Here is a 26,152-nt window from a genome sequence, read left to right as displayed (position 1 = left end):
CTGCGTTGCTTAACGGTCAGTTTAGTGGGGCACCTTCTTCTACCGATTCACAGGAACAAGGCATCCAAGGGGGCCCTCTTTCTTGACACTAAAAACAAACATGCAGTAAATGTCTCTCATAGGGTATGTTAGATAGATACATTTTCTGACGTTCTCTGAATGAAGACGCTCCCATATTAAGGTTCCCACTACGCTGTAAGCGTGTTTAGAAAGCACTAAACATCGCCTTGCATTTACTTCAATGAGGAACGTGTGTGTATTTACGCCTTTGTTCGTCAGAGGCGTGGGCTAAACAAACCTTGTGTCCAGAGAAGTGACTGCCACTTTTCAGAAGCTTAAACCGGCGCTAAAACATCCCGGACATTACCTGCGTGAATGCCAGCCACAGGTAACCTCAGCCTCAGTTCACGTAAACGCCGCCCTCGCAGGAGTAATGCGTCTTCACCAGCGCGCATTCTAAGAAAACAGCTTTCCGCACCGGTCTTTCTCGCTCGTTCTTCGAATTCGACTCTTTTCGTCGTCCGCGCGGAGGAGACGGGTACCCTCGCTATAAAGACCGCCACCTTCGCACACACCTGCGCAAACTCTCGCGCGCGAGTCGGCCATAAAGCGTCCTCGGGATAATGCGCGCTAAAAGAGAGAGAAAAAAAGGAATGGCACTTCTCACGTGGGACAGGCTATTGGATCGCCCATTCGGGTCCCGAAAGCACGCCCACACCTAAATGACCCCTCCCGACAAAAACAGTCCCTCGGTCCTCTTCCCTTTGTCCCATCTCTTTTTCTTTCCCTTTTTTTTTTCTTGGGGAGGGGGGGGGGGGGTGCAGCCTGGAGAGCCGAGTGCCGACCCCACGCTGTCTAGGCCAAGCACATTCCATTTCTCTTTATTTACGGCCCTGTTCTTCGCTGCTGCTGCTGCTAGTTCTGGAGCCGCCTCCTGGCGACCTACCCTTTTGTCTCTCCGTTGCCCTCGGGGCCGTACGGCTCCGGTGAGAGCAAAACCGTGCCTCGCTCGAGATTCCGCTCTCGTGTGCTTGTTCTACGTTGTTTCCTGGCGCTGCCCGCGCTTTCTTTCGCCCATAAGCAGACCGGCTGGGTGGTAGCGTCGATGCAAAAATTCCCGCCGAGAGAGTAGAAGGAGTGAGGGGCGCGAAGGTGACGAAGCGTTCGCGGCACGCGATGGTGCTTGGACGCTGCACCGGGATTTTCGCGCGCCTCCAAGCGTTGCGCGGCGTGACTCAACAACGGAGCCCCCATGCGTCGTTGGGCAGCGCCACCCACACGCAGGCTCGTTTGTTTGCGTGTGCGTGCGTATGTCTGAGTATCGTGGAAACGAGAAAGAAAAATGTTTGCGTCGGTATTTTTTCTGCGCCTTGAGACAAAATACTTGAGAGCAACTTGAGTGCGAGTCTTTCGAATGGAATCCGATAACGCTTTTATGCGGGACGAGATTTTCTTGGAGCCGCTTGCTTGCACGGCGCGTTGCCTCCTTCGAGAAAGTTTGGGGCTCCTCGATCGAGTTCTTGCGTGCTACTAAGCGGATCGCTTTCGCGCGTCCATCTAGTGCGCACTTAAGCTGTTAAAAAAAAAAAATAGCGGTTTGTTTGCCTCCATATTCGTGTTTTAGCGGTTCAGCCGTAAACTTCCGCCGGTATCGGAGGCTTAAACTTGCGAACAGTTAAAGGTATAATCATCGTTGTTGTCATGTGTTCGCCTTTTGGCACAAAACAGAAGTTCATTACAATTTGGCTCACGGCTTGTTTCACGCAGAAGTTCATTGCAGATAACATTTTTGAGTGAAATGGTATGAGCGTTGCTGACATTCGCTGATTTGGTCTTGCCGGGATAAATTGGTAACTTAAGTGCATTACGGGAAGTTGAACCATAGGGTTGTCTTGTCATGGAGTGTACTGTTATTCCCGATCGAAATAAAGTGCCACTACCCTCACTTCAAGTCACTGACTACCAACCAAAATTTTGGGTGATCCATCTAGCATTGCGTACTAACATCGCTAAGGCTGAAGGCCTGCCAGGCAATTAACTCCTTTGCGTTCCCCGTCGCAGAGTAATGGAAGCTTTGCCTGCAGCTTCGCTCTTTTACAACGCAGGTACTTCTTTGGCACCTCTGCGCATTTCAGATCTCCAGCTGCGGAAACTAGACAAGATCGGTCATAAAAAAAAGCCGGTGGGGCGGCGGCTGTACCTGACGCCGCTCGTTTCGCACAGCTCTAATGCCGGTTCTGATCCGCTGGAAAATTGCCCAGCTTAGAACACCTGCGCTGGTCGTTTTATTGGTGGCGTCACACGATCTTGACAGTTTTAATTTGAACACAGCCGGCGGTGTCTTTCTCAGACCGGTAAGCCCACCGAGAGAAGCTAATTTTCTCGACGCCGTCAATCAAAACGTTTTTGGTGGAAACCGCGCGCACGTTGTTGGAGGAAGCCAATGCACAATGAACAGCTTGCCTGTTAAACAGAAAATGTAGGAAAGTTGTTTTTTTATGCGACACGTTTTCACACTCTTTAACACGTGGACGGCTGTTTCGAAGCTGTCCCCGATATTGGGCCCGTCCCCGGTAGCACTGAGGTTCCTGTTAACATAGAACGGGGGGCCCGCATGTATTTTTTAAGCCAGAGTGAAGTAGTTTTTCTGTGCCGTAAATTCTCTTTAGTATGCGTTTCTTGATTGCAACGCTAGTAACATAGACTTGATCGTCTAACCTGTCTTCGTATGTCACGCCCCATTGTTATATGACCTATGATGTCTAATAAAGCCTATTTCTTTTCGGTATGTCAAACTAAAGTCTTACGCTATAAAGTTTTCTGCTAAATCTGAACAACTACATCTAGAGAGAATAAAAGAAACAGGAAAAACACTTCCCCCTTGGGCGAAATGGAGGTTGTTACAAAAAAAAAAAGGAAACCAAAGTTTCTTTCTTGATCTTTCCAGTCTTCTTCCACGCTGCCGAAGCGAAGTTCCTCGGACAAATCTCTTGCCACCCTTTTCCCACACACACACGAACGCGAAGTGGAGATCAAACACGACCGACGCGCACAGCCTGACTTCTTACAAGCGGGCGACATCAGACGACCGCCCTTTACGCTTCTGCAGCTCTCACCCACACTCTCCTCCTGCTTTCGGCAGTCCCATAAGCCGTCCTCTTCCCTAGATATTCGGCTCCCTTTTTTCCCCCTTCCGCCGCGCAAGAGGCGAAAGCTGCTACTACGCGTGAGTCGTTCTAATGTGTGCCCCATCGCTCGATTGATTATTTCCGCCTTGCTTGACGCCCGAGAGCAAGACCTCGGCGATTCTGATTTCGATTTGAGCGGGTGAGCAAATGAAATGCGATACATTCTTCGACCACCCCTCCTTCGATCTCCTCCGTAGCTTCTTCAGCGTTCCCGCGAACCGCTTAAACGTCTTGCCGAGTTTATATTCACCTTTTTGTTTCTTCTTGTTGGCTCCTGGCAACCATCCTTTCCCTTTTTATCCTTACTTTTCCACCCACAATTTACTTCATTCTTTGTAAAGATATGCCTTGCCTGGTGAGCGCGCGTGCGCGAATCATTCTTGTTGCTAGACACTCCCCTGAAAGCCGCCTTTTCTCTTTTACCGGAGTTTCCCCCGACTTTATCTCAGGCCCTTGTTTATTTCAATTTCTTTCATCTATTCCTATTTTTATTCTTTCTTTCGATAATTCTCTAGATTTATTTAGATGCACTATTTACTTGTTCGCTTTGTTTGTTCTCGCGCTACGCTAAGCACGGCGAACGCCTACGCGCCGTTTTTTCACACGCCCAGAAAGAAAGACACGCAAGCCGAGGCGTGCACGACTGCATTCCCTGCTTGTTTTCGGTGGCGTCGTGTACTCTAGACTCAGCCTTGCTCGCTTCGCACTCCGGTCACGGCAGACGAGTCGTGGCCGTGCCTGTCCCGGGAAATGCCGGTGGCGCAAGGGCCCGACCTTCCCCGCACCCATCTCTGGTCTCTCCGCTACAAGCGCCAGTCGGGTGGCGGGGCTCTTTCTTATCGCGTACTCGCGCCCCCGTGCTTGTTTTCCGCGAGCCATCTTTTTGGGACCGGCCCGTGCTTCTCTTTTGACTGCTAGGGATACAGCGCAGGCGCTTTTTCTTGCTTTCTTTGTTGACGTTGTATCGTTAAAGTTTTGCGGTTTCTCTCTCTTCCCACCGCATCCCTCCGTCCCTCTCTGTCTTCACAGGGGCGACCTGAGAACTTTTGGGAACCACACCACATCCGACATAATTAGGCGAAGTCAGTAGCATGTTTGCTACATTTTAACTGCAGCTACCTTTATTAGTTTTCCGACGCGTTGGATGTGGCTTAGGAAAGTACGAAACAAAACATATCAAGGATGTCGTTTACGTGCAAATTCCTTTACCCGAACTAAATATAGTTGCCTCGAATCAAGCCTTGAATGTGCCGTTGAATATCGGCAACGCCTGATTTGATGTATACAACTCTAACGACCATGTAAATATTGTGCTCGCAACATTAAAGAAGACCGGTTTGCATTTAAAGGCGTGGTACAATGACTCACACAAGCAGCATTTCCAACTGTTTTGTCCATTCAACCACTTCAAAAAGCTCGTCGTTTGCTTTCGGGAGGTGTAGAAGAATGTTTAGGAGGAAAATACAGTAAAAGCTCGTTAATTCGAACTGGAAGGTGACCATAAAAGTGTTCGAATTAAGTGGAGTTCGGATTAACGAGCTTTAACTGTATATGGGCGTAGGGCTTAAGTTTATTGAGGCTCACGGTCGTGAATATCCCTGCTGTTTCCTGACCCGCGATAGGCTTACTAACGTACGATCTCAAATTCTGGAGCATTACGATCCCATGCGTTCTGACTCACTTTTTGTCTTCCTAAAAAAAAACGCTCCATCTCCACTGGCTTGAAACCTGGGTTGGGCCGAAGCATGCACTGTATCAGTGTATTAAAGATTGTAAGTTTCTCTCTTGCCACGCGGAGTGCGTTGTGATATACGCGACATCCCAATTACGAAGACGGAGGAGAAGTGACATTTGAAATGGAAAACTGCAAATTCTAAAGTTAAAGCGAGTACGGAGCGAAATAGAAGCAAGCAAGCAGGCAAGCGCGAACAAAAAACGAGTGCCCCGGTGTGTTCTTTGAGTACGCGTTTTTGCCCATTGAGATGAAACTTTCTGGCGCGAGGTGTTGGTGTTTGCAAACGAGTGTCCCGGTGTTTTAGTGCCGTGGCCACGTGAGAATGCGACGACAAACGACGACGATGACGGGAGACGCCGACACCCCGAGCCTCTAAGGTGATTCGCCCCTAAAAAACTCAGGAGACATTTCAGCTACTGAATGAACAGCACACTTTCGGGAAAATTTGATAGCTTTATGGGCTTTGTACATATGGTCACCCGTCAGCCAGTGCCATGCCTGTTACAGATGCAGGGTCAGAGATATGCGGCCTGTATTATTATTTAAGTAATCGAGCGTTGCTCTTTAGCTTTTAAGTCAAATTTCGCTGTAGATTTGGATGTGTATATAGCTACTCACATTCCTGCACACCCACCCTGTTCCACTTGCTTTAAAGTCTAGGGACAGCCTCTTGACACACATTTGCGACCGACGTGCTGGCTACACACTGCGCGCCGGGCGCATTTTTGAACCGTTCTGTTGTTTGGAATTCTTACGGTGACATCCGTAAACACGTGTGGTTACAGAATTCACAAGCGTGTACCCAGCAGCGTGCCTGAAAAAACGTGCTTATTCAAGTGTGTCCATTCAGGCTTCCGTGCACGAGCGTGTCGACTTAACGGCCTGTTTAATGCTTACTAACGAGAAGTCCCATTGGCTGCCATGCCAGAGTGCAGGGTGTTGCAAAGGTTCTTAAGAATTCATAACAGGCAGAACAAGCTCGAGCAGAGTCACAACGGAGCACTTTAGGCTGAAGAAATGGCAACAAACAGAATTTTCGTTAATGTGCAGGGAATTCTGAAGCAACAGCAGGGAGTAATGCACTGGCCAAACAACCCCACCCATACTACGCACCTGTCAACGCAAGGAACTGTACGATGGTTCCATCCAAAGCATTGAGGAGGATTGAGTGAGTTACCAAGGGCTGAGTGACAACCCTTGCCGTGCTTGAATTTTAGCAACAAGTTCATGTAGCCGTGCGCATTTTTTTATGTTGTGAATGACGATCACCTGAGAAAGCTGAAAAGAATACCTTGATACATTCGCTGTAAAACGCCGCCGTGTAGAAATCCGTGTAGTGTTCCTGCCGGATTTGTCTGCCTGTAAAGCGTGCTTTGCCTGTTAGACACCAGTGCCATTTGAGAGGCCGTCTTAAGGGAACTAAGCGTAACAAAGGTGATTTGTAAGTGTCTGACAAACTGTGTGCAGAATTGTCTTCACGCTTTAATGATAAAGCAGTAATCAACTGGGTAGGTCAGACATTCGGCATACCTGCCGAACAGATGGCGCCGCACACGAAATGGTTGAAGTACAAAAGCATAGCAACGGGTGATATTTAACAAGAAATGTACACTATAAGCAAGGCCGTCACATGACACTAAAGCTGCTGGTGTAGCTCATACTTGTCCCTATTGTTCAGACCAAAGATATCACAGGTATGTTTAAGGCAAAATATAATCACCGGGAGTACGAGGGTCTTTCTTTAATATTTAGGAGTGCACGTATAAATTAAAAAAAAACAATGAAAGAAAAATGCAATGGGTTTAAAACAGCGCCGAGGACAAATGAGATCACAGCAAACACAAAAACTGAAGATTTCTACTCAAGCTATGCTATTGTTAACAACAAAATATAAACAGAAGGGCGTGCGCTGCTCAACTGATGGTGCGGGAGGAGTGCGATCGAAGGACATTTGACTTTAATAAACTTGATTGCAATAAGAACGGCCCGTGGCTTGCAGGGATAAAAAAAAGAGTGGGAGAAAGGGTGGCTGCATAAGGCGGAAAAAAGTGCGAAAAATGACAACGGTGATGATGATAATGAGATTAGTTTTTCCGCAATTCGACCCTAATTTGTGCAATATTCGTCCTCTTCCCACCCATTTTACTGCTTGTGCGAGAGCTGTAAACAAACAAACTTTTTTTCTGGGAGAATATCATTTTCGCAGAAAGGAAGAGGAGAGGTTTTACAAAAAGCAGTGGACAGCATATTTGAGCATTTGCAGTATGAGCTGGCCTTTAAACGGTAACCAGAGTCTCCTGAAGTGGCTGGCTTTACCAGCGCCGTGAACGGGATCTCCGGCGCCGAGGTGACGTTGTGTCCCCGCAAGACTTTTCTGTCTCCTATCCCTTCCCAACACAGCCGCCAGTCGTTCGCGCAGTTACCAGGCTTGCAAAGCCGAGAGCGCGAACGTCATTATAAATCCGGAGAGGTAACTCTGCAACATGAGCAGCTACTGTTTGCGTGTTGTGGCGTATGATCGGTGTTGCGCTTCCACCGCTTCGTGGCCACGATTTAAATTCGGGAGCTTAGCCTAAAGGAAGATAACGGCAAGGAAGACTTCTGCGCCCTACGTAGACTAAACTAAGCCCGGAACGGAATGGCGACGCACGACAAATCTTGAAAGTGCGTTGGCCCTACGTGCGCAGCACACGATCGAGACAGAAGTTGTACGTACACCATCCGCATTGGTCCCGTGGGATAATCTGATTTCAGGAGGCAGCTTTCAAGTTTTCTTGTGGTTCTATTTTTTTTTGTTCGTTTTGATAAGCAGCTTCAAAGCACTCTGCGTTCGGGAGAGATCTTCTTCCCCTTTTTCTCTTGTTGCTAATCTAGAATTTTGATTCAATCGGCTCCCTTAACGGTTCCTCCACTGCCGCGGCTAGCGCGAGAGGGGAGGAGAAAGGGGGGGTGGGGTAAACATCCGCAAGAGATGCAGCCGGGAAGGCTTTTCTGGAACTTCGCGTATACACAAGCTTGTTGCTTAAACCCTACAGTATTCTACTCCTGACACAGCTCCGGACAATAACGGTCTTCTCTTTTTTCATGAAGTATTATTAAGTACTAAACAATCTGAAATAATCAGATCAACTTTAATTTAACTAAAAAAGGAAAAAAGAGTGTTGGGGTAGACACCTTCGTCGCTAAAATGATAAAGGCGGCTAATTACTTTATTTCCATGCTTCTGTTTCTTTATTTTCTTTTTATCTATAATATGGAGTGTGTATTTCTGCCCCTTTACTTCCACAAATTTGCCTTTACGGGTCCTTCTACACAGTGTCCTTTGCGTGTTTTTCTTCTTTTTTTTCACCACGAATTATTGCTTTATTTTTCGCTCTGTCGCCCACCCCCTGTGTAATACCATCCCACGTCATGGCCTTTATGTATATTTTGAATAATTAGATAAAAAATGCCTACGTTAAACCTCAGTTTAACCTTACGTTACGTTATTTTAACCTAATTACGTTAAACCTTACTACATTAGGTCACAACACCATAAACTCAATTTAAAAGCCTAATTTGTTTTCAACCCCAATTTAAGTCGTTCTTTCGAGCTCTATACATGTATTCCTAATCATCCCTTCATAACTAAAAAAAACTAGAAAAGCCACTGAGAGGCATGCTTTTTGTTTTGTACGGCAGGCGGTTATTTCCAGTCTCCCCCTCTCTTTCTTAGCTTGAAGTTGACGAGGAAGAACAAAAATATAATGATATATCCCCTTTTATGGGATGGGATTCTTCAAACTTTCTTAAGAGTTTGGATTCATTTCACGCAAGGCTTCCGAATCCAGTTCAGAACAAGTGTACACGTATGTGTACATTTTCAGGTTACAAGTAAAGGAGTTTCCGTCCAAAGGGTCCTCATTAGAGCGCTAGTTTTACGCTAGAAAACATCTCCTTTCAGGTGTATTTTCAGTAAAGATCATTAGGCGTCACGGCAGATAAAAATATACGACCTCAACATTCGCGCTTGAATTCTCTCCTTCCGCATTTACTATGATTTATCTAGCTCGATGGATTTATTAGTGCCGTTTCAGAAGACGACCCCTAAAACTTCGAAAACAGGGTTCAAAAGTCCCATCTTGTTTCTCGTCGTCCCAGAGACAACGATGGTACTCAGAGGCAAGGAGCTCATTTCCTTTCGTTTTTCCGCTACATTCTTTTCATTCGGCAATATTAAAGAAGAAACTACTTTTTAGGAAATCCACCAAGCTACGTTAAGTATGAGAACAGGGGCAATCTTTATTTTCCCTAGGTCAATGCGAACACCTTATTTCCGGGCCCCGACACAAAGCCGTGCTTTCCGCTTCTGCAAAGAGAATTTCTTCTTGCGTTGAAACCGCAGTTGCCCATTCACCTGAGAACGAAAGAACACAGTAAGACCATCAGCTCGTTTGTTCGTGTGCGAGGGAGAAAAAGGCGTTATTCTTTCTTATCTTTGCTTCGCGCTCTAATCAATTTTTTCCTAATATTACCGCACAAAAAAGGGAAAACTGGCACCCTGCTTGCCGTCCGTCCACTATGTAGTTCAGACACAGAAATGCTGACACAAAAGAAAATAGAAAACAACAAGAGGAAGACAGATGATGCAACACGGCACAGAACAGTGGCGACGGTTGGAAGTCCGGACCATAGCTGCTCTGTGTTTCTTTTTTGTTTCCTTTTCATCTTTTCATCGCGGACGTCATGTGCAGTCTCCAGTCCTACTTCATGGCTTAGCGCTTGTTTAACCGTCACTTCATCCTGTCCCACGGCTTTTCTCAGCTCAAGCCTGTCTGCCGGGCTCAACTCATCTTTTCAAGATCTGACTTACTCTTTTTTTAATCTTTTGTTCTTCAATATCTCCCGATGCTCGCCAGCGTCCGCAGAAGATGAAGAGCTCTGGGCAGCTCGGTCCTTTTGTCGTCGGGAGCAGCCATTGTTCCCGGCTCTGGCGCGCCGTTCCCCAGTTGTCTCCCCGAACTCTTTTCCCTCCCTCCCAATTTGTGTTCTCCATCCCTCCAGCTTTCTCGGTCTTTCGTTCCAAACCTTGCTGCTTTTTCCCCCGTCTCCGCGATAATTTTTCCGGTTTGTGCCCCGCATATTTCCAGGACTGAGGTTTGCTAGCTGCTCGCTGTCGACTGGTTTACGGGGACTTGTTAATCAAAAAAGCATCGGGATATTTCGAATGGGGTCAACAAAGACTCCTTCACCTCAGTAATACGCCTCGTGCGTTTACGTAGCGAGCCGGATTTTCTGTTTTTCGTGGTAATCATTTGTTGCAGTTCATTAACGTTGGTGCGTTCACCACAAATAATTACACGTACAACCGTACAACGGCGATCAAGGAGAGGCGTTCCTAGTTATATGCGCTGAAAGTTTATGCAGTCTGTATTTTTTGTTTGCGTAGACGCAGCTTTCCTCTATGTGGGACGAGGGTCTTGTTGAGGAATAAAACAAAAACGAGACTCCGACTCCGGACGCTCACAGCCCTTTTCAAATAGCGTGAATTCGGTGTTGGGGGTAAGGGACGGGGGAAGGGTGAATGACTTTTTGCAATACTTTCGACATTTTGTGACGATATTGGCCAGAAGATTGAAAGTTTAGAACCGAGACACACATCACGGGTATTAGATGCGACTGCATCTCATTCGCTCGCCTTGTCCATGCAGTGTCGTCGGCGTTGTTGTCGTCCGCCCCTCCTCCATTCTCCTCGCCACGCGAGCTGCGCTCTCCGCCGCTCACCCCCTCTCCTCTCCGATGCCCCTCTCTTGCGAGGGGCATTGGATTGGATTCGAATGGATTGGCTTGGCTTGGCTTGGCTTGGCTTGGCTTGGCTTGGCTTGGATTGGATGGGATTGAATTGGATTGGATTAAAGTGGATTGTGTTGGATTGTGTTGCGTCATAGCCGCGGCAGACACACTGGCGCCGGCGCATGTGCAGTACTCTCTCTTCCGCGGTCTCCTCTCATTCGGGCGCGCTGCGCATATAACCGGTGTGCCGCTCGCTCTCCGGCGGCCTTTCGGTCGACGGTTGCTTCCCGCTTGCGCTTGAACCCCCCTCAGCATCGCATCACACCAGAGTTCCCGCGAGGGGAGATGGGCGTAATTTTTTTTGCTGTTTCTTTTTTTTGCGCAGATTTGCTTATTTATATCCGTATCCTAAGAGGTAATGAACTTTTAATAAAACCAACTCATATCACACTTATCTACTGCATTTAGAAATTGGGCAGACAATTCAACTGAAGACAATCATTTTCTTAGTGCGTCATAAATTGTGGCTCATTATAGTCTTAAAATCGTACATGCAAATAAATGGACTCCCTCACCGTATTACGTTCCCGCGCGTTTTCGGCGGCCCCTATAAACAGTCGGTTCGGTTTCTCTGCCTAGACTACGAGCGACTGAGGGAGCCAGCCGACAGGCGGCGGCTGCTCTGGGAGAGAAAACTGACCAACATCCGCGTTTGCTGGGGAACCCTCCTGGAAGAGGCGTTTAATGGACCGACGGTCGTTGTCTTTTCTGGCCTCGAGCCAACTGCCGTTTAGGTTCGGGGCGCCGGCACGTGGGGCGGCAGAACACGCTTTCACCCGGCGGGAGAGGGGACAAAAAGGAGTGAACGAGAACATTGAGAAAACGAGAGAGAGAGAGAGAGAGAGAGAGAGAGAGAGAGAGAGAGAGAGAGAGAGAGCATGAAGACACGTTCCCAGGTTTTACTTGATTCCGCTTTGGTGCTCGTGGCTCCAAATCTTCCTCCTCTCCCTCGGTGGTCCACAAATCACTGCTGTGCGTCGCAGCCCGCACCGTATACGAGCGAGGGAGAAGCTCATATCGAGCGGTCTTCTGTTGCGCGATGAAGACCGGGGTGGTATCGTTTGCTGAGCAGTTTATTATTTTCCCTGGCCCTCTTCCCTGCCTCCCCGGACACCGTATATTTTGAGCGGCCGCCATCACCGGGCCGTGGGGTGCGGACGTCGCTCGCAGATTTACCGCCCTTCTTTCTAGGATGCAGTTGTCACTGCGCTGCTTCGGTGGCGCCTCGAGTTCGTCTTCTCCTTTCCTCCCTCGACTACTGCGAGGACGAGAAGCAGGGATGCGAGATATTCGGAGCAACGGTGAAAAAAAAAACTGTTTATGAAGGCTTGGCGCGCAAGTAAAGAGGAAAAGCAACGTTTGTTTGAGGTAGGAATGGTTATCATCAGGTAAAAGTGACGTAAATGTGCCCTGACTCCGCTTTCTCGGTATATTAAAGAGCGACGGGACACTGAAGCCCACGCGTCGAAAAGAAAGAGAACGTTTCGTTTTGACACATAGTCGGTAGCAGCTTATCATTAGAAATGCGAGATAGTTCTTGTCGCGGGCGAGGAGGTAGGAGGTGTACGGTACGAAGATTAAATAGAACCGAACATTTCTTAGCTCGGTTCTTAAATTTTAGGTTGTCACACCTCACATGCCGCAGACGAAATATAGGAAAAAAATATATTTTAAGATTTTTTTAAAATTAGAATTGTTGTTTATTCTGCTGCTCTCACATGAACAAATACTGGCAGCAATGCCTGGCTCCTTACCATTGGCTAGTTACACAAGACCAGGAGGAAGCAACTCCTTGTGGCTATTTTCCAAATTAGGAGATTATTGAAAAATTTACTTTGTTGCTTCTTGAAAGAATAAATTGCACTGCAAAAGGTGTCTCTACGAAGATTTTCAAACTGTTTCTTCGTTTTTTTTTTTGTAAATATACGTCTTTGTCTATCGAAGAGGTGAACGCCAACCGCACTTCTGTCAATTTACTTTGAACGTACAGTATGTACCACTAAACCAACTGAGACATGACTGGTATCCCCGTCAAATGCGTTGTCAATTAGTTAGAAACGGTTAGAATAGCTTCGTCGCAGGCGACGCTGCACCTTCCGGCGCATCGCGCAAGCACCCATGAAGCGGAAGTGACATTCAGCCGACCCTACGCTTTTTCCTGCGACCAGCCAGCAGTACAAGTCGATCTCCACTGGGCGCGCTTCTCGTAGGGCTTCGGCGAGGGCGAAAAGTTGTGCGCAGGTTTGCCCCGGCCGGCCGGCCGCATGTGGCCGCTCGCTTGCCGGCTGGGTTGGCTTGATCGTCACTTCAGCCTGGCCCTAATGGCCGCGCTTTTCTCAATTTCGGTTTAGTAATCTATGATTTTTGATGGTCGCTCGCGCCGCGTGTATGGAAAATTCAGTTGTCGTATTTTGTATCTTGCAGTCTTTTTACGCAGACTATACGGGAATAAGGTTTTCAGGAGGCTGAAATTTTGACTGCAGTTGGCCTTTAACACGGACGTTCTAGTCAGAAAAATATTTCTGCTCTTATTATCATTATAACCGTTTAGTGCTTAGAATTTAGTTTATAACGAAGGGTGTAAATATACGCTGTTCAGTTGAAGGTGCTGTGTTCCATAAGACGTGTATGCTTTCTTACTTAGATTTCTCTTTATCAAAAGTAACGCCGAAGCATATGTTGAAAAGACATTTTTTTAACCAGAATTTTGCGTGTCATTCCAATCAAACAAATAGAAAAACGAAAGCATTTTAGCTCACTTATTTGTTGAGACACCATTTCAACCAGGAACAGTAACTACCCCTAGAAAAAATGAATTTGAATATTTTAATTCGTTTTAAGCTTAGCTGTCCGTCTGTGAGCCCAAATAGGTTCCTTAAGCTAAAAAAAAATTTGGCCATGAAGAGTGGGGAAATGTAACCGTTTAAATTTGAGCATGGTGCGCACAAAACATCCGCTGGGTACTTAAAACAGGATGCCGGTGCCGTTCACGTTTGGCAAATTACGTAACGTTAATTGTCCTCAGCAAATAGTCGGTTAAATTACAAGTGGTAAGTCCGAAAATATTATTTACGCAACAGGACGGTACTGAGGCCTGTTGGTTATCAATGCTGCTTGCTTTGTGCTATTTTGCTGCAAGAAGCCAGGGAAAGACACAGTACTGTCGGAGAAGTGCCGACAACGATCACATCATGCGTTTAATTAAACTTGCGGTTTGAAGTTAGCGCTGGTTCTTTTTTATTTGTGCGCTCATGGCTTAGTTGCCTAATTCGACGAGACTCTCGCTCAATTCCGGCTTAAGCTGCGAAAACTATAAAGCTCGACTGTGTGATAGCATGTATCTCATTGTCGTTATTGACCGCCTGATAACGCAGTAGCAAGGCAGAAGGCGTCCCCGCGATCATTTTGTAGAGAACGTCAATAGTTCCTCGCGGTGTCATTTAAAGTCGCCGTCATATCGATGCCCAAGTAGTGCAACCACGCATTTTTGTAAGTATTTCACAATTATTAGCCGGAATCACCGATAATTTATGTACAATATACAAATACTACAGCAATATCACGCCTAAGTAGGTTTGTTTGAAGAGGCGACCAATTTTTACAACAAAAGCTTTATCAGTGGCACTTTACCATGGTACGCCATGTGGATGGAGAGACGATGACGTGCCTAGGTACTTCACATTTTAATTCGTGGTGACGGCAAGGCCACCTATCAAACGTTGCTATTTGTCTTTTTTTGAACTGAGACTCAGAGCCCTTTGCTGATTATTGGCCTCGAGGACATACCGTGGCGCCACCTACGAGTGACGTCACTTGTAGGACGCCGAATCGTGTTGTCGTCTGCTGCAACACATTTCCCGTGCGTATGCGGAAGCGTGTTTTTTTTTTTTTTTTTGTGGCCACCGTCTCACCCGCTCCTTGTGGATTTGATGCAAATTACCAAAAAAGTTGCCTGTAAACCAAATAATTCGGGCAAGCAATCAGCGACGCGCTTGTTCCCAGCGACACCACCGCGTTTAGGTAGTTGCTACCCTCGCGACCCACAGCTCTTACATACGCAGTCAGCTAACGCCAAGGACGATGCAATTGATGCCGAGAAAAGTACGCTGTAAATTCATTATGAAATACTTCTGACGGGACATGTGTGTGCAAGCAAACACCTTGTAACAGCGACGGAAACGCGTCGCTCACTTATGATCTCACCGCGCGAACTGCTCGTATTGCCTGGTAAATGAATCACGCGAGAACGGTGATCAGATTGCTTCGCCGCACATGCTTAAAAGTATTGTTATGGTCTGCAGTTTGGCTTAATCAGCGCCTATTTCCCCTACGATGTTTTTATAGTCATGCCCGGATTTGATTAACGATCACTACCGTAGCCTGTACTCTGCACGGCTGATGTTTACTTTTCGCGACTTGTCCGCAATGTATGAACGGTATGAACGCGAGTTTTTAACGCCTTCGAGTGGGTTCGGACAAGGCTATATTTAGTTTTCATTATGTACTCGGCGTGGTAATTTATAATTGCAGCGTGTTTTGTATGTTTACAGTGAGCCGGCATTTCTCAAGCATCAATTTTGAAACCCACGACTGCTCACAGAAGGCGTGGCTGCGTCCGAGGCAAAACACGTCGTTAATGATTTCGGGTAATGGGTATATTTAGAGTAGGAGAACTGAGCGTTGAAGGCCCCCAAGAAGTTAGAGGAACCGAAACGCAACACGCGCGTGCGCGACGGGAGGGCCTTCGCCACCAGCTCGCAGCCGGCTTCGGATGCACGTAATCGGATATAGGGAACTTTAGGCTTGGCGTTGCAGCAGATATTTCATCGCCGTTAGAGTTGCGAGTGACAGTCCCTAACAGAACGTTTCACCGCGCTGGGAACTCTGTAAGCGCGGTGATTTCCGTTGAAGCGATCGACGATCAAGATACCTGCATGGCCTCGGCCGATCCTTCGGTCGCTCGCCGCACCGTGCGTGAACGGGCCGGCGCTGCCGGGACCGACCTCCGCGGCCGGTCGGCGTAAATCGCGGCAGATATTTGAGCATCGCTTTGAAAACCACAGCTGATGACACTACCTATCAGAATTTTTCATCACACTAACATTCACTTTCACCAATCTGGAACTTCTTTTCCACGACTTGTGTGATTTTAAAAAGCGGCGACAAGTTGTTGCTGCCGCGACCTGCGTCGGTTCGAGCCGCACCGTCGGCTGTGCGGGCAGGAACGGGGGGTGCGTGTGCTTCTGCGAGCAGTTAACGCTTCACGATTTCCTGCTTTATACATTTTTTTCAAACAATGGAAATCTAGAAACTTCACTCGGCGATCGTCGTAGTCCACATTGTTGATCGGGGAAACAAGCCGCTGCTTACGCTTCGGTTGCATACGTCATACACCACCACGCTCATGGTGTTTGCGGATAATCTACCACAGTTGATACGGTTATACAGTCACCATTAGGTCGAACTGCGCTTGACGCACTGAGAATTAACTTCAAACGAGGGAAATTAACACGAAAATAATTTTAGAACGCGCTTCCTAAGTGAAGTGTCACGCGCTGCAAGCCAACTACGCAGCAAGATAGGAACGGTGATCCTACAAGTGACGTCAAAACAATCGTAGCGCCGGCCTCTCCAGTGGTGGGCCTCACGGCCAATATACTTGAGCTATGGATGCGACTTCACCCGCCTAATGTTGGCGTCGAGCGCGAAGTCCAGCAGCACACGTCCTTCCTCTGCCACTCTGCCCCTTCGCCGTATGTACACAGAAGTGAAATACGGACGAATTTGACGCTGTATTTGGGTGAGTGGCAGATAATCCCCTTACGTGTCGACCACGCCTCATGGAACATATGTCGACGCGGTCCTTTATAATGGCCTGGATGTCAAGGTGGCTTGCCTTGAAGTCTTTCACGTTGACCCCAAGCCTCGATATTTCAACGAAACTTGCGTCTCTGCATGGCTTTCGTACGAGAGCAAAAACACCAACCGCACACGTGTGTATGCTACCTTACATTTCTGTTGTCGCTGTTTATGGTCTAGCCGTTTATCCGCGCCTCTTGCCCTCTCTGTGCAGGCAACTACGGCTACAACGGCATCGACGAGTTCACCAGCCGCGCCAAGGACGCCGGCATCTGCGTGGCCAACTCGCACGCGATCCCGACGGACGCTGACGACGCCGACTACGACAACGTGGTGCGCAGCATCGACAAGCTCGGCACGGCCCGCGTGGTCGTCTGCTTCTGCGAGGGCTTCACCGTGCGTGCGCTCATCAACGCCACCGACAGGCTCAAGGTGGCCGGAAAGTACATCTTTTTCGGCAGGTAAGTGTGTCCCTTCTCTCTCGCCCAGAGCAGAAACATTGGCCGCGTGTGCATGCTCGTAGGCACGCCGAGACTTTTCGTAGTCGTTCTACCCTCGAGGTCAACTTTTTAGGTAAGTGAGGCGAAGAGAGGGCGGCTCTCAGTAGATATGGCAGGGTCATTTTTTCAGTTTGCACTAGCTACTCTGAGTGTAAGCTCGACTCACCAATAATAGTGCATAGGGCGTCATCCTGACAGCTGTAGTGTAGCCGGTGTAGTTAGAAAATAGCCCTGCTTTCGGATCCTCCTGTGCGATGAGAAGCGAAATCAAGATTTAACTCCCCAGTATGGACAATGGCATCGTATCCGCTCTGCGTTTTAGTCAAGAGTGGATTCAGAAAAAGTGCGTAGGAGTACACATGCGATTTTGTGTTTATCAATGCACCCATACCCTGTCGTTGTATTCTAAGTAGTTGCGAATTTCTTATTGCATTCTTAAAGGATTGTGATGCGAAGCGGAACTCACATCGGGGGTTCCTCCTCACCAAAACTGGACACTTAAGACGTGGAGACCAAGAGAAACTGAATACTACAGGTGTGCGGTGGCTATCCCGCTCTTAAATTCCCCTGGTGGGCTTAAATGCTTGGACGCCATGCTTGATTGTTGTCACCAACCGCTCTCGTTGTTCCTGCCTTTGCAAAAGGACGAACTTGAAAAGGCCGCCAGCTTATCTGGGAGAAGAAAGATAGCGCAATGCGCATCGCGTCGGCCCGCCGTTTTGTTAGAATTAGTCCCGCCAATAAATGCACATCCAGCTCCTGACTACCGGGACCCCTATGAATACTTTCTGCCTGTCGAAGAAGGGTTTCTTTTTATTTAGGATTACCGCGCCAGACGAGAGAACTTCGCCATACCGGTAGGGCCAAGCGCAAAAGCTAACGGCGGGTCCCGTTCGTCCGTGGAATGCGTAATTAGGGATCAACAGGAACCGGTGAAGGCACATGGCCAGTGGGCAGAACGATCACTTGCTTACGCCGCGCTGTCTGTTCGTCTCGCCTAATCCGGTGTTCGCCGGGAATTTAGGCTAACCAATCGCACGGAACCCGAGCTACGAACTAAGCCTCGGTAGAGACGGGAGATTAGTGCGCGAGAAAAGAGCAAACAAAAAACTACACGGCTTTATATAAGCAGTACTTGTGTCGGTTGGTTCTGCAGGTCACTTAAACAAAGCCAAAAGCTTGCCGTAGGGATAATTTACGCGAATAAATGGACCATCAACTTTTCCACGCCAATGAGGGGCTAATGAGCCACGTTTTGCCCTTATCCTCCCCGAAGAGAAGGTGCAGCAGGAGAGGACTACCTCGCGATTGAAAAGCAAATTTAAATGCCCCCCCCCCCCCCCCTCCTCAAAATAAAATGTTTAGAAAAGCAACCGTTGGATTAAACGCGAAGGCAGGGCCATTGTTTTAGTTCCACTAGAGGGCAAGGCGAAAATCAGTGCGAAGGAGGTCGGAAAGAAATTATTACGCAGGTACATAGCTTCCCGGCGTGTTCAAAAAACAATGTACAAGACCGGGAAGCGTCCTGTGCAATAAATGTTCACATAAAATAATAAACAAATGGGGTAAATCTATTGGTTTTGCACACCACTGTTGTCGTTGGGGATTGAGACGGAGTCCTCCGCTTATAAAGAAGACGCCCGAGTGTAGTTTGTGACTGTAAGATCAAATATCAAAGATCGAAGTTTATTTCGCTCACAGTTTCATCGAAGTGAGAAAATGTACATCGATGGTTAATTAGTATGGTTAATTAGCTAGTACTACGACGGACAGAATTGAGTAGACGCAACCATAAATGTTATAAACGGTAAGGGTGCTGAGATATTTCCAACTGTCTTCATTAAAGGTACATGCATGTTTTAGCATTTATAAAATAAACTATGCGCTCGTGGATCATTAATATCGATAAACTGATGTTGTATCAGGAGTCCTGCACACCATTCCCGGTGCATAAAAATGCTCAGAAGCATAAAGCTAACACACGGTACGCGTGTGCTTTGTAATAATGAGGCACCTTCTTCCCAAAAAAAAAAAAAAAACAATGCTAAGAGAACAAACCATTCTTGCCAGATTCGTGCCGTTTCGCGTCTTATTTAAAGTCACCCACATTGAAATTTATCGACACATGTTCTTTCTCCCCGCTGAACGGCGTGATGGGCCAAACTTTCTCCGTAAGCAAACGACACGAAGCTCCTAAGGCATCCCGTGGTGCAAACAAGAAAAATATCAAACCCAAGAACAATTTTTTGACGGCCTCTATAAACCAGTACATTCCGTGCATTGAATTTATCGAAAAATACTGAATCGTGGGGAGCTTCTCAGAAGGGCGATAAATTATACAGTCGGACCAAAAGATATCAACCTTCTTTTTTTTCCCCTTCTTTCTGGTGTATGTACCTCTCCACTTTCACTCGTGCTCTCTTTCTGGCAAGTTGCCTGCGGATATTTGTTACCCTGTTGCTGCGTTTACTCTCCGTTTTCTCTTTCTTCCCAATGTCAGCCGCCTCCCTCGTTGGTGGGTTTCCTTCGCTTCTGTTCGTCGTTCCGCGATCCCGGTAGCAAAGCATTCGATCGATGGCTTCCCCCACTCTCCTTCGGTGGCGGCGTCGTTCGGACTTTATGTGTCGTCTGTATGTGGTGTGCTTTGCGCGTCTGCGCGCGCGAGTGTTTGTGTGTTGAAAGACGCGATCTGCTTTCAGATCAGTTTTGATTTTCAATGTGTGCCCGGCGAGATTTCACTATCGTTCCTCTCCTGCGCTGCCTGAAGCGCCGCTGCCCTTCCCTCCGCATTTTTCCTTTTGTTATTTCTTGCCAGCCATCTGCGCGAAGCCATCGCTGTATTTCTGTTCCCTGTTCTCGCTATTGTTTTCTTTCGGTCGACTAGTCTCGCAATTTCTAGCTCTTTTTCCCGACATCGGTGAGCTTGAGTCACTGCTAGGTAAATTTTAGTGTTTTAAGCTTTTCTTGCGTTTAAATTTTTCGCCTACGTACTTTACCGCACAGGCATTCGTGTCGTTGCCAGCCTCACCCTGTTCGTTATTTTTTTTAACTATCATATTTATTTCAAACTAGCCCAGAACATGTCGTTTATGCTCACTCAGCTCCGTGTAAGTTTTGACTAGTGTAATGCATACCACCCTCGAAAACAGCCATAACCATCTTCTACTTACCTAAACACGTTGAAAGGTAATTGTGATTGGAAGTCTGGAATATGTACGGTACGTCCTCAATTTCATAGAGTGAAGTGCGCGCGCGTGGTTAGGTAAGTACATTCTGAAGTGGAACTCTTTTTGCCCCTTCTCCTCGCCCACGTAGTGAAGTCATTTAGAATGACACACTCGCCAGAAGGGAGCTGAACTCTTTTATGAAACCTCATGGCGCAAGCGTGCCGTCTCCTCCTTGCCTGCCGCCCTGCGGTATTCTGGTTTACGGCGCTCCAGTACGACAACGGTTTCGAGTCAAGAGGTCCAACGAGTCAGAAGATCCAACGAGGCAAAAGGTCCAATATCGGGTCTTTTGACTCGTTGGATCTTTTGACTCGCTGGATCTTTTGACTCACTGTGGACCTTTTGACGCGGCTAAGGCGAGTCAAAAGGTCCGAGTCCAGTGGTCCAAGCTGTTACAAATCACATCAAGCCCAACGGCAACGTAAAAGATCCAAGAACAGACAGCCAAGATCTCCGAGAAACCAGAAACCCGAGACGGACCGTGGAGCAACTGCGGGGTTCGGACCCATACAGGGCGAAAGATTCGCCCTCACCCGTAAAGAGAAGCTGATAGCCATGGCGTAATTTCGAATAGTTCAAATTCTAACGCGTCTCTGTATATAAGTTCTGTGTGTATGTAAGTGGTGCATCAGTTGTGTATATACTACCGAGAACACGTTTTCCTTTTTGTACCAGTGCCTTGCCGCGCCAGGCTATCACAGTTGTTTTGAGATAGGGAGGGGTTTGCTCTTTTTTGTCGTGTGCCGCGCCGGGAAACATTGTTTCAAAGGGAGAGGCTTTCCCCCTGTAGTCATTAGCCTAGGCTTCTCTTCTTTGACCAACAGTGTTCTCGATCTAATTCGATGTTTGGCAAAGAATAGTGCTGCGAAATAAATGCTGTCCTGGCAAACCCCGCGGCGTTCTATTTGACGACACTCGACTGTGCGTGACGCCTTCTTGGGAGCTTCACCAACGCTTGTGTTTACTTCTTGATAATTGCGCAGCACAGGTTCGCTCCAATTAACTTTGCTTACTGAAAGAACCTTGCACATTTCTTGGCAACGTCACAATACATACAAATGTAAGTCGTGTATGTGTATAAGTAGTCTCCCTTATGTCATTCCCCTGTTCATCGAACGATACCAGTAACTGTGCGTTTCTGTTTGAATAAATATTTCTCATAACACCTCTTTTGTGTAAAATAACAAATGTTACGCAGTATACCTAATTGAGAGGGTGTGCCTGGGTTATCGGACATACTAGGTGGAGACTGAATTATTTTACTTTACAGGGACGAGGAACCGCGGATGCTGTGTTACGCGTTGGAAGAAGATGGATTAGGTTTAGAGAGTATAGCATTCGGAAAACTTTTAAAGGGGCCCCCGAACGCTAGTTACAATTTCACACACACAAAAAAAAAAATCAGTAGAACACACGAGATCCCAAGACTGAACAACTTTGCCAAGAAAATATTTGTGATTACAAATACTGAGATACATGACAGGGAAAGCTAAGCGCGAGGTGCTGCGGTACGCTCCTGTAGAATTGGTATAAAATGTGTCCAATACTCGGGAGAAACTCAAGAACCCCAACGGAAGTTGCCCCTGCGCCTCGTCACCACAGCCGGCTGTTGAAGAATAAAAAACATACATCTGCCCCAGCTAAACTTAATTCGATGGCTACACGCATTTGTTGCATTAAATAATGAAACAAATTATTATTGCTGGGCTATTAAATTAAAAATAACGAAGCAAAACTAAAAACTCTGAGGCGTTGTGCTTCTGAGCCCAAGGACGCGGATTCGATTCCCTGCAGCGGCCGCCGCTTTTCTGATGGAGGCGAAAAGCGAAAATGCCTGTGTGTTCGAGGTCTCGGCGCACATTAAAGATTCCCAGCTGGTCCAAAAATTATTCCGGAGTCCTCCACTACGGCGCGAATCAGTGCCTGTGTAGCATCGGCGTGTTAAACCTCACAATCAATAAATCAATCAATCAATCAATTAATTAATTAATTAATTAATTAATTAATTAATTGCTTAATTAATCAATCAATCAATCAAACTACTACAAAATCATTCGAATGTAACGGTATACAATGACAGATGAACTACAAATAGAACAACCTGAAAGAATAATAAAAATAAAAACAAGTTCGATGAATGCCGTCGTTCATAACGCCCATATTGGCCACGGTTTAATTCGGAACACCAGGTGCATGACGTCTACATTTAGAAGTGCAAATTCAGATATGAAAGCCAAAGCAACACTGAAAATACGATGAAATGGCGTAGTCTAAAACTGGCCACGGCTCCGAAAGTTCTCGTAATTCATTGGACCTTCTGACATGGTTTTGAATTATTGGACCTTTTGACTCGTCAGATCTCCTGACTCGTTGGATCTTTTGACTGGCTTTGGACCTTTGGACTTGTTGCATCTTTTAATTACACTGACACGTGATTATTGGATCGTTTGTCTCTTTGGACCTTTTGATTCTTTAAGCGTTTGACTTTTTTTTTACTATTTTTGACCATAAGCGTACGACAATTACCCGGGAACGACTAAGTGCTAGCAGCGTGGCGCAGTTGGGCGCGAAACGCGTCTGGTACTTAAACTCACGGCACTAAGCAAAATGAATAATGTGCAAGCGCTAAGATAAGCGCTGAATGTTTCCAAGATTGTCGAAAGAAGCGACAAAGTGGATTAGCGTGGGTTTTAACGCAAAAACGTTACTAGCTTCATTAAGCGCTTTTCCAGGGGAGCTAGGCGTCATCTGTCAATCGTACCACCAAAATGCCTCTCCCACCCGAACTGATGCCGGCGCCAACATTGTGTTACCTAACTATAAAAACTGGCCAAAATGTACGCTAGGCTCTTCAAATTCAATTGAAGGCCTAATATATGAACATTAGGGAACTACAGTGTGTCCTATTTAGAAATTGCACCTTGAAAATAGCCTTTATTACACAAGTTCGCCAATTACTTTTCGAATCTACGCATTCGGGTCCCAAAACAGAAGCTGTCGCATTCACGAGCAAGCTCAGCAGCACCCCCAGCTGCACGCCATCGCGGCAGCACCTTACGCCACGCAAGCCTAGATCGATGTCCTCTGTCATTTATTTCTTCCAGTGTCCCCTTCGCAAATGGCAGTTTTTGTGAGGGGGAAAGAATGGAGTTTCATTCCCGAAGGATAAAGATTATTTTAACAAATTTGCAACCGTGTTTAACCCCTAGGAACTTCTCTCGAGAAGAAATCTATGTGACCCATTTAGTACGGCCTAAGGACGCGGGTTCGATTCCCGGCTGCGGCGGCCGCTTTTCGGATGGAGGCGAAAAGCGAAAACGCCCGTGTGTCCGAGCTTTCGGCGGACGTACAACATACCAGGTGGTCGAAATTAGTCTGGAGCCCTCCACTACGGCGCGCCTCATCGGCTGCGTAGCATCGGCGCGTTAAACCCCCATAATCAATGAATCAACCATTTAGTAGGTGAACATATTATATAAGAAAATAAAAATAAAAAGACTGAGATGGCATCAACGCATATTGCTAACCACTGCGAAGTCACTGTAGTAGCTCCCGAGGTGACGGCGACGGCCGTCTGGTGTTTTACGTTCTTCAGAGCTTCACAAGTGAACGTCAAGGCCACAGGCCCCACTTCTATAACAACAAAAAAGATTAAGTCTATGGAACTACGCAATGAACACACAAAAACAGAGAGTTCAACAAATTTCCTTTGGATTTCCGATAAAAATTAGCCCAGCTTCACTCACCTAACGTCGCGAACGCTGATATTAACCGCGAAGCCGCTTGGCGCTCCCTGATCGCAAGGCTAAGCTTCACAGCCTCTCAAAGCCAGCAGATCGATTCCCGTTCGCGCCAATTCAATCCTGCCGCATTCCTTTGCTCGCGCCATCTGCAGAATCCTTTGTTACTTTTGAACTTGAAACACTGGCACGGGGAGGCGCTGCGAAAGGTGTTTCTTTGCTCACGGCGTATTTTTTTTTTAATTTGCTATCGGAAAAATCATGTAGCCATGTATTTGTAGTTAAAAGAGCAATGCAAGTATCACTTATGTATTGATATCTCGCCTCAAGTATGATTAATGTTTTGTTTTTTGCTGAACAATGTTGACAAGTATAAACATTGCCACCAGACGTAGTAGTTTAGCAAAGCTTCGCCTATGTAAGCGTTTCGTTCGAGCGTTCATGCAACTTGCTGCATGTGTGCTTGGCGCTTGCTTTCCTCCTCGCTAGGCTATGCCCTTTCCACATCACGGCGACCGCGTTACCACATCTCGTCCCGTGAAAGCCTCGTTGATTTAAAAAACTGGTCATTGTTCGTCCCATCTTTTCTCTTCGAAGTCTTATGTCAACGTGTGAACATTTCAGAATGATTATAAAACCCCATTTTACTTTGTCGGTTTTCTTTTAAATTTAGTTTTCACTCAGCTTATTTATTCAAAGTGACATTACATTAGGGCGTGGGAAGCGCGTATCTATCTGCTCCGATGTCCATATTCCTTTTGCATGGTTCCAATGAAGCGTCGGAGACTTCTGCTGCCTCCCAATCTGGCCGAAGCTGCTTTCTTTCGATATCGCCGCATACACCGGAAATTGCTAAAAAAGGTCAGGAGAAAAATAACACAAAAATACAATAATGTTTGTGGTCATCATTTCCTGTGATCATTACATCGTGATCCCCTCGGCCCGTACGACCTACACGCGCATATTAGCGGCGGCAGTGAGTATTGCTAATGATCGATAAGGCGGCTGGGCAGACAGGTGTTCTCTGTACATTTTCATGTTTGCTCTACTTTCGCGGACTTCCTTTGGAGGCAACAGCTCGAGGTGCGTCGTTAGCGTATAAGGTACGCGTGCAACATGACAACGGCGCTCATTAGCTTCTGGGCCGTAGCTGTACCTGGGCTATGAGATGCCCTGTAGAGAAGGGTACAAGTTAATTTGCGCCAAACGCGCAGTTCGACTTTGCAAGGACATCTCGTACACAGAAAAGTATTTGCTTTTGACCTTCATAAAAATAAATGACACACACCTAAGCATTTCTTACTGCCACTTTCCCCGCTTGACTTAAAGTCGTCCTGCTCTCTCTCTCTCTCTCTCTCTCTCTCTCTCTCTCTCTCTCTCTCTCTCTCTTGCTCTCTCTCTCGAGTTCCCCTATGGGTAGTGACTGCAAAAGAATTAATGTCCAATTCAACCATGCTGCTACTTCCACCTTTCTGTGCATGAAATGATTTTGAGAACTACATACTTCGGGGTATGTTTGGAAGTTCTGTGACTCAATTGTGCCGGTTCACTTTTCAGGGATTCTATGTGTGCGAATTGGCTGTGTACCGTAATCATTTTGACGATGTTTCTTGGTATTCAATTGCATTTATTTTCTGGCAGTCCGTTCGATAATGTCTGTTGTGAGAATCAAACCGACGATGTCTTTGTTAGTGGCCACGATATTCTCATGGTCTGACGGCTAGAGGTTGGGTGTGTAGCCTTAGCGTTGCAGTGGTCTCGATGTGGTTGGTGCACGACTGTGTTGAAGGTTTAGACTGCGTACGACACAATGCGAACTGCCGAGAAGAATGGTCTAGCTCACTGGAGAATGTTGCCCAGCAGAATTCAAAGCTCGTGCTATGGAACCCGTCGCAGTCTATGCGTATCCTATCCTAGCAGTGCGTGTTCCTTTGTGCGAGGTCACTTAAGGACCAACTACACTCAAATTTCACGTCGGCCTAATTTATTTTGAACGAACAGTTCCCCCAACCAAATCAACTGAGACATGACTGGTAGCCCCGTGAGATGCATTGTTAATCAGATAGAAACG

General features: G+C 46.9%; 1 protein-coding gene across 1 annotated transcript in view; it reads left to right on the top strand.

The window, feature by feature from the left end:
- Positions 1 to 26,152, top strand: part of LOC144152724 (metabotropic glutamate receptor 5-like) — a 518,399-nt gene that overhangs the window by 433,735 nt on the left and 58,512 nt on the right. Inside the window, exon 7 of the mRNA XM_077684131.1 lies at positions 16,829 to 17,075. Coding sequence (XP_077540257.1) covers positions 16,829 to 17,075 — 247 coding nt within the window. The remainder of the gene's footprint in view (positions 1 to 16,828; positions 17,076 to 26,152) is intronic.

The sequence above is a fragment of the Haemaphysalis longicornis genome, unplaced genomic scaffold, assembly GCF_048455015.1.
Source record: "Haemaphysalis longicornis isolate Haplotype H1 unplaced genomic scaffold, Haemaphysalis longicornis Haplotype H1 scaffold_9, whole genome shotgun sequence".
NCBI lineage: Eukaryota > Metazoa > Arthropoda > Arachnida > Ixodida > Ixodidae > Haemaphysalis > Haemaphysalis longicornis.
This window is presented reverse-complemented; position numbering and strand designations above follow the sequence as displayed.